We start from the raw sequence: 12,253 nt of genomic DNA, 5'->3' as shown, positions 1-12,253 counted from the left end.
GGTTATAAGGTTCACAGCTTTATATTTTTTTGTGTACTGGCCAGACTGGAATTCATAAGAGGATCAATTGAATAGGACGAGGGTGTTGGTCCAGGTACATCTAGCTACTATTGCTTCCTTAATAGAAATTCCTGGCAATAGAACATGCACCGTTATAGAAGGTATGTATACTTTGATTGTAAATTCCTGTAAGTCCCAGACACCAAGTTTAATTATCTAATATACAAATGTTCATATTTGAGAGCTCTATTATGCATGTTGCTCGGCAATACCATATTTGGCTCATTGGTGTATTGGTGCACACATACCTGTTAAAGGATAGAGGACTGGGTTCAATTCCTAGATGAGTATGTACTCAACAGCATTGTTTGAGCAACGGCACTGAGAAAGCTCTCCAAAAGTAATATTGAATAATCCTGAATTTTGTCTTTTCTCTGATATTCAAGTCTATTATTAGGCAATTATTACTAACCTCAGCTTCAGTGATTATGAGGAATATTTATCTTGATGCTTGAAGACTTGTGGCTCTAAAAATATTCCCTGATAATCACTTCGCCTTTGGTGAATAGTTGTTATAAAAAAATAAACAAATCTTAACAATAACTATTTACCTTTTTAGATTGTAGAATTATTACAGATGCTGTTTACTGCATAAAAACCACCGTACACAACATCAAGTATCATTTCACTTTATTTCTTTGAATATTTCAGAAATTAAAAAAGGGAAATTTAGCCTTTAATACTATGGATAGCTTTATAGATATTTCAGTGATTATTCTGAGTAACTTGTAAATATCAATCTTTTTCACACATTTATTTTTCAGCTTTCTTTCTGTTTAAACCTGTTTTGTTTATACTTCCTGTTGTTATATTTTGAAAATAATTCCTTAAAAATGGGTAACTACATTGTAACATTTCTTTACTATAAATACTGAAAATATAACCTGAAAACTTTGCTGTTTACAGATAAGATATTGACTCATCTCTGTACAAGTACTGTGGAAGAGAAGGAAGATGGTAAAAGACAAGAAAATGTTACCAGTGAGTCACCATTCTTGCAAGTAGTTGCAATACAATATTATAAAAGCTGGACCTACTGGAACATTTTTGTACAATTGAGTGATATTTATACCCTTTAAATGTAAAATTTCAGCATCTAAAAATTTGCAGGGCATCAATAATTAATAATTATAATGGACAAAGGAATAAGTTAGCTAGGATGCTAGGCAGAATTAGTTTGAAATAAGAAATCTTCTATCCATTTTATGATATAATTTTTTATATAAATAGCCAAATGAGAGGCAAGTTAAGGAATTGAGCAATGGAACAGGGAGCACAAGAGGACATCTCTTGGTAACATGCAGAAGATGTTGTCTCAGGCTTAGGAAATTATATCCTACTGTGTACTGGAAATAACTGGTTAGAACTATATTATACCACATTTACATGGAGGTAAGGTGACCCTACTTCTAGAGCTAGCTCTTTGTGGGTATCCACTTGGGAAGAAAAACAAAGGACTCGTTCCTCTACTAGAGACACCCTACCTTCATGGAAAAGAACTCCAAATGTCATGAAGTAGAGCTATGGTTGGTCAAGCAAAACAACAAAAAATATGTGGAGTTTCGATTCCTAGAAGGACTGTTTCGGCTGAAGAACACAAGACATCAAGTTGAAATCTGCATTAGAGTTTTGAAATGATTATCATTATCCTTATAAGCAACCTTAATAAAATGAATGAAATATCAGTTCCTATATCCGCAAGGTCATTTTTCTTTCTAGAGATTTTGTAAATTCTGGTTATAAAACATCAATTTCTAGCATTAAAACTTTTCAAGGCATTGTTGCAATGACAATTGAGGGCCAGAGTAGTAAAAATTTTCTAGAAAAATCTCAAGTGTATGTATATAATTATTCTATTTATATCTGCACATGTTTATATTCTAATCTGACAGAAAATATTCAAAGCTTATAGCATTAACCTCTTATTGAATAACTACAATATGTTAAAATAACACCATCTTAAGAATAAAGTTCTATGACATAATAAACTAATCCTACTCTTTCATAGCACCAAGGTATTCTGTTGTCAATCTTAAAATACACCTTTCCCGAATTTTCTAGAGTGACCATCAACCAATGGTTCAAAGAATAGGTAGGTCTTGATAAAATACAGTAAATGTATGAACACATCAAGTTCTACCTCAACTTGGAGCTATTGTTGTGTGTTCACTCGAGCAAATTCATGAAAGGTCTATAAGACTTGTTTCATTCCTGAAATAAACTGCTGCATTTGATTAGAAGTAAAGCTAAAAGAAAAATAGTTAACAAGTATGAAGTGAACAGCTTCATGAATGTGTTGAGGTTGAGGTAAAGCTTAATTATGAACAAACTACACCTATTTTTAGCGTCATCTCTTTAAGAAATTGATGATAGATTTAAGATGTAGTGATAATATCCAATGCAAAAACAAATAAAAGTAAATTAAAAACTCTCTTAGCAAATCAATAAACTTCACTAAAAGAATACACATAGTTTGTCAAACTTTACAGTGTAGAAAACCCATCTGGATTACTGGTGCAAGCAGTTTAACTACAGGAAAAGAACCATCCCTCTTCCACTATAATTATTAATTAACAGTATGTTTTATGTACTTATGTACAGATGGTTATACTCAGCTGTATGATCTACTATGAAAGTGAATTGGATAATACTTCATTAAAAGCCCCTTCAAAGCATGTACGGAGATCTCGATAGGATACTACTAGGACTGTCTGTTCATCTCTAGACGTAAGGCAGACTTTTTCCGGTGAACCAGAGTCCAACTGAAAAGGTAAGTTTTTTTGAAGTTAAGTTAAGCAATATCTTAAATGTTGGAGCAAATAGGGAGGTCAGAGAGAAGGATAAACACAGACATTTCCTGAACTCACTTGCATTATTGAGTGACCACGAAAAAAACGATGCTTTCAAGCCAAGGTTGGACTTGTGTTCACACATTTATCAATTTATTTATTAGTATTGATTAAGTTCAACCTTAACTTGGAACCATTGTTTCGTGGTCATTCATGCAAATTTGGAATGGTGTATGGTACTGCAGCATCAGCATTCCTTGCATGCCACCTTTCACCAAGAAAACCAAGGTTTGGTGTCTCATGTGAGTCAAGTTGCTTGTTGGTTCTCTTCTGTGCTTTAATGTTTTATCTGTGGGTTCTCTGGTTTTCCTCCCTGGAAATTGAGCAATCACTCCCAGTGCTCGTCAAACTAAATAAACTTGAAATTTCTTACCTTGTTCAGACAAGTCACAATATGTGACAAATCAACTACTGGGACAAGATCTTCTGTCACACTGTGGAACAAGTAATCTCTAAACAACTTCAGTAGATATCTGTCACCAGTCTCTGACCAGTCGTGATCCATCCCTAGCCTAAAACAAATCATTGGTGATTAAAATAAGAAAACAACAATGTTGAAACAGTAGACTGCAGAGGGGCTGTCAAAAATCAACAAGGTGTGGGGGATGGCCATCGAAATAATAGGGTACTAGAATGGATAAAATTATAAGCCACTGGACAATATCTGGTCAGAATTGGAACTTGTCTGGTCAAATCTTTGCCTTGCTGGTCATTTTAACCAAGTAATGAGTTATGACTGAGCTTAAACTGTTTTGGCCAGCCATCATGAGGGATGAATGATAGACCAGCCATTGTTTGTAGCCAGTGTCTATTTAACTAACTTTTTAGTAAATGGCAAAAGAAATGAAGAAAAAAATGGAAAACCTATTGCATTTGCCAATTTCAAAAGCTGGCTTAAGTTTAATAACCAGATGTGTTTTTATGAACTTATTATTTATTTTAATTAATTCTATTTTCTTACGTTTAATAATAGTTTTTACACTTACTCTGGTCTCTCGTTTATGATACCGAGTTTCGCCAGTATCCTTAGCAGTCTTCCATTCTCCATTTCCTATCACAAAAATGATTTAAGTACCATGGATGAATATAAAAGAAAAACTGAACTTCCAAGTTTGTCTTGGGGTTTACCTTAGCAAGCTCTCCTTCTAGTACATCACACTTGACTTGTGCTGCCTCTAGTTGTGTGTAGAACCTAGCTCCTATCATCGGCATGATATCGTTGACACTCTTCATCATGGTGGGTGGAGGGCTTCCCAACAGGTAGCTGCGGCCAAATAAGTGGAATATTAACATAAAAGTACTTTATACTTTTAAGGTAATGCACTTGTGCTTTTACGCACAAGTTATGTGCATGTTTTTGTGGGCATTGTAGTGCTGGAATACACTGGCAGTATGCAAGTCTGTGGGCCCAGGAGTACAAAGTGCATGAACCAAAGGATGGAAGGGCTGGGTAAAAATGGTGCCTCGGATCTAAGACATTTTCCCAACCCACATTCACACCATTTTATGATAGAGATGTTGCACCTAAATCTTTACCCACTTTTCTGTCATGTCATTGTACTTGTCTTTCACATACCCACATTAAATACTATCTGCATGGATTAACAGTACTCACATGATGAGGTTCTTTAGATCAGAAGAATAGTTCATAGCCACATATTCTAGGGATTGTTGGATGTGCTCTCTCTGTATGGACTGCAGAGAATAACAGCTTGCTAAGGCAAGAACCAGCTTACCAAGGGAAGTCAAATCTTCTTGCTACAGTTCAAAAGTCAAAAACAGTTAATGCTGTTACATTGCTACTTGGAGAAATTAATTTATGAACTGATTATTCATGGAAAACAAAAATACATACCAAGTAAAGAAGTGGCACTTAACAAGATACTACAAAGATGTATAGAAAAAAATCTTACTTGAAAGTGTGGCGTCATTGCACTTGGGCTGTTGCTGGGATCAAAACTAAGTATATCAAAAATGCCACAGCCATTTATTCTTAATCTGAAATGAAAAAATATATATACACCTTTACTTATGCATGTTTCCCTATTTTAGAGGTGTCATTCTCTTGAGTATCATGTCTTTGTTTAATGGTTAAGCATGAGAAGATGCATGAATATGGATATGACTCAACCTTGAGGGAATGTCCCATGGTCTGAAATGGGAAAACATTATGCTCAAGGTAAGGATGTCTAGATGCATTATATATAAAGAGTGTGGGTACTTGCAGAACACGAGAGAAGTGTTGGGTGATGCATGACACAAACTACAATACAGTCAACACTCGTTACAGCGGACACCCTCCGGACCGTCACTTCATGTCCGTAATAGCGAGCGTCTGCAATAGCAAGAATTAACTACGGTCATTTCTTCGTCAATATTTTTGCCAGGGATTTTTCTCCAGTCCGTAATAGTGAGTTGTCCGGTAATATTGGGGTGTCCGCAAGGCGAGAGTTGACTGTAGAATGAACTGATAATGAAATGTACCATACCTTGAGTTTCCTATTAAAAGAATTTTAGAAGGATCGATCATTCGACATGCCAATCCAGCCGCATGAACAGCCCTTAGTGCTGATGACAGCTGAATGATGTAACTCCAGATAAGCTTCTCTGGCATCAGACCACCATGTCTTGACCGTCCACCCGTTCCTTGCATTCCACCTCTAGGGAAAGCTAACGAGCCGTCAGGATTGACAGGAAGGGTGGAGTCGGGACCTGAGAAGTGTCTGCTTAATAAAGTCTCGGCACCCGCATGATAATCATAGACGAAGACAAGTGCTAAAAGAATGATAAAAGAATGAGTCAAGGTTAGATCTGAGATGCCATATGAGTTTTCTTCAGGGAATACAGTTTAGAGCCTAACTAGAAAACTCCTCATCTATTTAGGCTCTAGGCATAATTTAAAAGTATCGTAAAATAATAATAATGAGTTTGTAATAATAATTCATTTTGTAAATATCCAATAATCGTAAATTATTGTATGAAAATAAATTGAATTCAAATATTACTCTTTGTTTCCCTTTCTTAACTTACAGCTATCTCCAAATGCTTTAGTAGTAAAAACTTCACGTAAGCTGACAATGTTCGAATGAGTTATCTTTTTCCATTGGTCTACCAGTACCATTGATTTGGCATTAACAAGTCGAAAACCTAATGAAAAAAGCAAAAACGAAAATTAATATCCTGACAAATAGATTCATTGATGATAGAGCTCTAATGTAAGTATTTACGTACCGTGAACCCTTCTCAGCATGTACAGTAGTCCATCTTTGCTGTTCATAGCCTTGTAACATGTTGTCATGTAACCAAATGTTCTTTGTCCCTAAAAGATTAAGAAAAAAGAAAGTAAATCACAGTGCCCGAATAGTATCTAACCATCAGTGGGTGGTGTAGTGGTGATAGTGCTTGCCTTTCATCAATGCAACCCTGCAGGTTGGATTCCAGTAGGTGTTATATGGGAGTAGATACTAGTTGACTCTCTCCTGTGCTTTGAGGGTATATCTTCTGGTTCTCTGGTTTTCCTTCCTACCCAAATCAACTTCTACTACTAAATCTCAATTGGATTAGGAACGAGGGCCACAGGTTTTTTAGCCACTGGCAATTAAGTGCTACTTTCATAACACAAGGAAGAGTCATTTAAATAAATTGGTTTCAAAGCCCGGGAGTTTTTCAAAGGTTAAAAGAGAAAAGATTCTCTGAGTATGCTGGCAATATATTTTGTAAAGGTGTTGTGCATTTTCACCCAGAAAAGATCAAAATAATGCATAAAAATGTCAATACTGGGATGTGACAATATTGGGGCAATATAAATATGCAAATTAAGAGAGGCTATTGTAGCTTGTTACCTGATCAGCAGGAGTGTCAAGAGGCTCCAATGGACATAACGAATGATAGTTATCCACTTCTTTGGGTACACCTGAATGATTTAAACTGACACTGAGATGTGTATAGAGATTCAAGTGGAAATCATGGAAGAGGGGGGTGGACTTCTTCAACATTTCTTCAACGTTTCTTACATTTAACCAGAAAACATTCCTTCCCAGTTTACTTAAAGCTGAGCCATTATCAGGGCTCAAATAATGGCCAAGTCATCAGACAATGTCCAGTCAAAATAAATAATTGTCTGGGACTGGTTGTGCGAAGTGTGGATAGCACTATTTGACAGATAAATCCCTATCCTGCGGATAAGTCAATGCTGTTATCCAATAAATTTGACCACCAGATAAGATTTATCCGTTGGATAGTACTATACCCACTTAGCACAACCAGGACCAGGCCTCTAAAAAAGCTCTTTGAACTATTGATTTGGAATTATAATAAAAAAAGGCATTAATGAATATACAGAATTGTACTGTAAATAGCATAAAGAATACTTACTAGGATCATCAGGGTCTAACTGAGCCATGCTCAGAGCATGTTGGTTCATGAGCTCCTAAAAACAAGATGAAAAAGCATTGACTCTTGACTCAAAACATTGATACTTGATAGGAAGTCTTTTCTTTCTTACTCCTTGTGATATTAACAACTCAAATACTCATAACCAATACAGACCATTCAGGGAATGGAACATCCTTTTTAAATCAAATTAATATCCTCACTCAAAACTGAAAATGACTAGTGGTTACTTGTTGGAAATGAGAATATGTGCAATGAATACAAAAACGAATGGAACATCCTTTTTAAATCAAATTAATATCCTCACTCAAAACTGACAATGACAAGTGGTTACTTGTTGGAAATGAGGAAATGTGCAATGAATACAACAACGATAAGAAGGAAATTTAAACTGTGTGTAAAAAAAGTTTGAACTTGTAAGTCTAAATGTCTTCTGAATACTTTAACACTTTCCTAAATTTAGACTCATATAATTATATAACATGGGCTGGAACTTTGAGAAGACAGAATTGGCTTGTTTTGCAAAACTTGCTGACATTTTAATATTTTTATCAGTTAACTGGGAGTCATTTTATTCGTATTTACCTGTCTTAGCTGTGCTGACATGGAAAATGCGTTATTTCTAGTTTGGTTGTTTTGAAGGTGCGCAAGATGAGAAGGTTCACTAACTACAGCATGATATGACTGCAACATCTGCAATGATAACAATTAATGGTCAAAATACATTATTTGCTGATATTCGAAGCAAGTTTGACACCCTTCATTCACTTTCTTACTTTCTCAATCAATTTACCATTATGTTTGGTTGTCTCTTACACAGAAAGACAATCTTTACGCTAGTACATAAAAACAGCCAGGATGAATACTATAACAATAATACTCTTACCAGAGATGGTTGATTTGGGTTTTGATGTGGATAGAAGTACATCGTCCCATCTATTGACTCTGGATTGAACTGTTGCTGCTGTTGTTGTTGTTGAGCATTTGGATGATTCTAAGAGAAATGAATAATAGATTATAAGTGCTCTAACACTAACTTTTATGACTTCACAAATCATCTATGAATAAATATGTGCAGTCATTTTTCATCACTGGACATAAGGAAACAAGGGTGGTGTTGTGGTAGTCTATGTATCCCTCTCACCTCTTCAGTCTCAGGTTCGATTCCTGGACTCAGAATCAAATGTGAGTAGAGTTTGTTAGGTCTCTCCCTGGATTTGAGGGATTATCTCTGGGTTCTCCAGTTTTACTCCCTCAGAAAAGCCTAACAAACTAACTTCCAGGTGGATCCGTGAGTTAGCTGTGCCCTGACTTTATCAGCACAGAGGCTGTTTCAGGGTACTGATCAAATTTCAAGGCCTTCTTCTTGAAATATCTTATCATAATCAAATTATCACATCATACCGTGGTGTTTGGTAAAAATTCAAATGCTGCTGTTGACACTTGTCCCGGCTGAGTCTTTGGTTTGTTTGCATTTACAGACATTGGTTTAGGGGAATGTAGGGGTGATATAGGGCCACCTGGAGCAAGTGATGAACCAAAAGACTTTTTTGATGGTGATAGAGGTGATGTATGGCTGTTGTGCATGGGTCCTGTTCCCATTGGACCTTGAGGTACCTGAGACTAACAAACAAGTCACAAGCTTAGTATATCTATCCATAGGTATCTTAACCTTAAAACAATAACATTAAAATAATCAATATATAGTGGTTTCACGATAGCCATGCTGTAGGGCAAAACAATTCTTTGTTGGCACATGACGTCATAGCCACCATCTTGGGTGAATTTAACAAAAGACTTGTCAATTAGTTTTTTTGTTATTTCATCCAGCATGCCAGCTGAGTCTTTTGTTATTTCAATCCTCTGGAAATGATTGAAAACCAGCAATAGAGATTTTCTTTATGGGAATTTGAAATCTCTTGTCACACAAAAATATTGCATTGAACATTACTGCTCTCCAACATGTCTGACAGTAAACCACTCTATATTATTTAACAAAAAAAATACTTAGTTTTCTGGAGTAAAAGTAGTGATACTAGATAACTGTTCACATAATTCACGAGCTTTACTTCATATTAGACAAATATACTTCTACTCATCAGTTGATACTTTGCCTTGCAATAATAATATCTTTGACATTACCTTTGAGTTAAAAGAAAGGCTAGCAAAATTCTGTAACATATTATCTTGGTTTGTGTTAGGTGCTTGGTTCATTGTATTGTTACCCTTGAAGCCCCTGTGTCCTGCGGGTCCAACAGGACCATTACTGGCTTGAAAGATAGGAGTTGAGGAACTTCGATGGAACGAGCTTGCATTACCTGAAAATGATGATATCATATTATTTCTAAACTGTTGAAATATTCTGACTATTAAACTAGGTGTAACCAAGTTGAAAACTGGTTGATAACATACTGGTTGAAGATTTATTCGAGTTTGTTGCGTTACGTTTGTACTAGCCATATTTGGAATCCCGGATGTAAGTGATCACGCAACAGTATTAGTAATTTTAAGAATAAATCAGTTCTGCTCCAGATTTTGTGCTGTTTAGTTGTGTTTTTGTTTAGTCCAAGTTTTAGTTTTAGTTTCACTTATTTTCCTGCGATCTATCTTGGAAAAGACCTGCAATGAGTTTCATCATCTTTGCCGTTCAACATCCACTTGGTCACATAGGACTGGGCTTAAAATGATGGTTAGTCATTGGAAATTGTTTGCCCAGAATTGGAACTTGTCTGGTCAAATCTTTGTTTTTCTGGTCATTTTGCCTAGTAATGGTAAGCTGGTTATTTGGAGCTAGAAATGAGGTATTACCAAACTCAAACAAATTTGGCCAGTCATGACTGGCCACTGACCAGCAGTTATTTTGAGTCCTACAGTTCAGTGTGGAGCTCTTTTGGCTCTTGATTTGTGTATATTCTCAAACATTTTTGATCCATGTTTTTGTCCTCCTAACATCAGGTTATGGTTACTGAATTCTTATTGGCTGATGGCAAATATGGCTCTTAATTTGGGATGGAAATTTTAGTCTTTAAGTGTAAAACCTTCAAAACTCTTCAAATTTCATGGATACCCTGAAACGACCTCTGGACTGATCAATTTCAGGGCATGTCTAGCTCATATATATATATAAGTTCAAACCCTGAAACAAATTCTGGGCTGAGCTAAGGATTACTGCTATCTTCATAAACATTCAAACTCTGTAGCTGCAATCTGCATGCTGAACTTTGGTTTTTCGCTGCTGTCAGTCAAAAATATGAAAGGTCCAAAAATTTCATCATGTAGCTTGCAGCTGACGAAATAGTAATTGCATGCTTGTATTAAAGTCTTTTGAAGCTGCCATTGTAACATTACAACTTGCACAATCATGTTGAAGTTTTGAAAGCACTCGTTAAATTTATTCTCAAATATGATCTGTATTTTTGTTTATGTTTCAACTTCTTTTTTTAGGCCTTAGGTTAATCTGGGGTAAAAATTGATCTTGAATAGAAAAAAATACAGCCTATAGCCTACATAATGCCTTAAAATTAAACCCAAAAAATTGAAATTTTGGATAAGCATTTCATGAAATAATGGTCAGTGAGGGTAATAACAAGATTCTATTAAGATGCAAAATTGTTTTTGTGTGTGTTCGTAATAAGAAATATGATAAGAAATCCTTACTTTGGGAAGTTTGGTTAAGATTCATTAAAAATCTCAAAAACTAAAAAAAGTCAAGCTCATCGAAACGTATGGTACTCTGTGTTAATCTTATTTGTTTTATATAGACGAGTTACTTTGATCTGGTAAACACTGTAAGCTTAATATATGCTGCCTCGGGTAACTGGTTCATAACGACTTGGAGCTCAAAACCCTGCGCGCCGAAAAGCACACTAAGAAAATCGCCACATTTCCTATCTCGATGACAATGAAACACAAAACAGTCATAGGAAAAAGGTTTTACAACCTAAGTTTCGGAATCAGAGGTGATTGTCTTAATAGAAACTCAGGTGTTCACCAAATTGTGGAACTATATAAGTGTGGTTAAAAATTTTTAAGAAGAATATATGCTTAATTCGTGGAGAACTGAAGAAAAACACATTTTGACTGGTAATCTACTGAACTCAATTTGCGACTACCGATCGCCACCAAACCTCAATTAAAACTTTGTTGGATAATAAATAATAGAGATTAATAGCCTAAATGTTATATTAATAAGAGTTATGATGAGTGTTTATAACATACCTTGCCTGTTCTCGTTCGCAGGTTTCGCGTGCATAAACTGGCACTGATCGCCATAAAAACAGTAACCATTGTTGCTAAAATACCGACATAACGTGGGTTTTACTTGTCGAAATCCACCACCAGGAGCAGAAGGATTCATAACTAGATCATCTGAGGGTTTAGAATGAATAAAACAAGGTGAAACATGGAGGGAAAGACAGACTAGTTGATCGTATCGGCCGCCATTTTATTCGTTGCTTGTTTTGTGTTGTGGATTAGACTAGTGCGCAGGTGCAGACTTGGTCGATCCAGGCTCTTCTCCTTCAAACTATCTATTGCGCGGCAAAATCCACTGCAGTACTTTTTTTCCTTCCCGCAAACGGCAAACGTGACCACGTTTTCATCGTTTCCCTACATTTCACTTTACCTTTAGCAAACCTTCTCGACAAAGACAAGTATTCTTTTGTTTATCTACTACTTGGAGATTTTTGCGATTTCTTTTCACTAATTGTAAAGAATTTTTTGATGGTCAACTGACGTTTCACGTTTGCCGTAAACGAAAATCTTAAACTCTCTATTTTCTAGGCCAAAAGGTCGTAGTTTTACCGTCGCTTCATCCCTTCATAATAAGAAAAAAACTAAAGAACATTTTTGAGATCTAATTATGAACGAAAACGTCTTCGTTTTGAGACCACGTTTTATGATCTCAGCATGATATTTTTATCCTATTATCGTAACGCCTTTTCATTCTTTAT

At 35.8% G+C, this 12,253-nt stretch overlaps 1 protein-coding gene across 2 annotated transcripts; it reads right to left on the bottom strand.

Moving 5' to 3' along the window:
• Positions 1-673: 673 nt before the first annotated feature.
• LOC116290611 (PAN2-PAN3 deadenylation complex subunit PAN3) lies at positions 674-11,772 on the bottom strand. 2 transcript variants are annotated; one of them, XM_031697681.2, is made up of 16 exons: positions 11,520-11,772; positions 9,444-9,619; positions 8,706-8,924; positions 8,188-8,295; positions 7,887-7,994; positions 7,284-7,338; positions 6,752-6,822; positions 6,141-6,228; positions 5,940-6,056; positions 5,399-5,684; positions 4,823-4,907; positions 4,525-4,667; positions 4,038-4,173; positions 3,896-3,960; positions 3,283-3,421; positions 674-2,822 (listed from the first exon to the last, which is right to left on the bottom strand). In XM_031697681.2, the coding sequence occupies exons 1-16, from the start codon at positions 11,656-11,658 to the stop codon at positions 2,688-2,690; spliced, it is 2,070 nt and encodes a 689-aa protein (XP_031553541.2). In that variant the 5' UTR covers positions 11,659-11,772; the 3' UTR covers positions 674-2,687. The 2 variants fall into 2 exon arrangements, with proteins under 2 accessions (XP_031553541.2, XP_031553542.2); XM_031697682.2 differs by lacking the exon at positions 8,706-8,924.
• Positions 11,773-12,253: the final 481 nt, after the last annotated feature.

This window comes from Actinia tenebrosa, unplaced genomic scaffold (assembly GCF_029948245.1).
Source record: "Actinia tenebrosa isolate PJP-AT-01 unplaced genomic scaffold, QUT_ActTen_1.0 PGA_scaffold6__47_contigs__length_16458017, whole genome shotgun sequence".
NCBI lineage: Eukaryota > Metazoa > Cnidaria > Anthozoa > Actiniaria > Actiniidae > Actinia > Actinia tenebrosa.
This window is presented reverse-complemented; position numbering and strand designations above follow the sequence as displayed.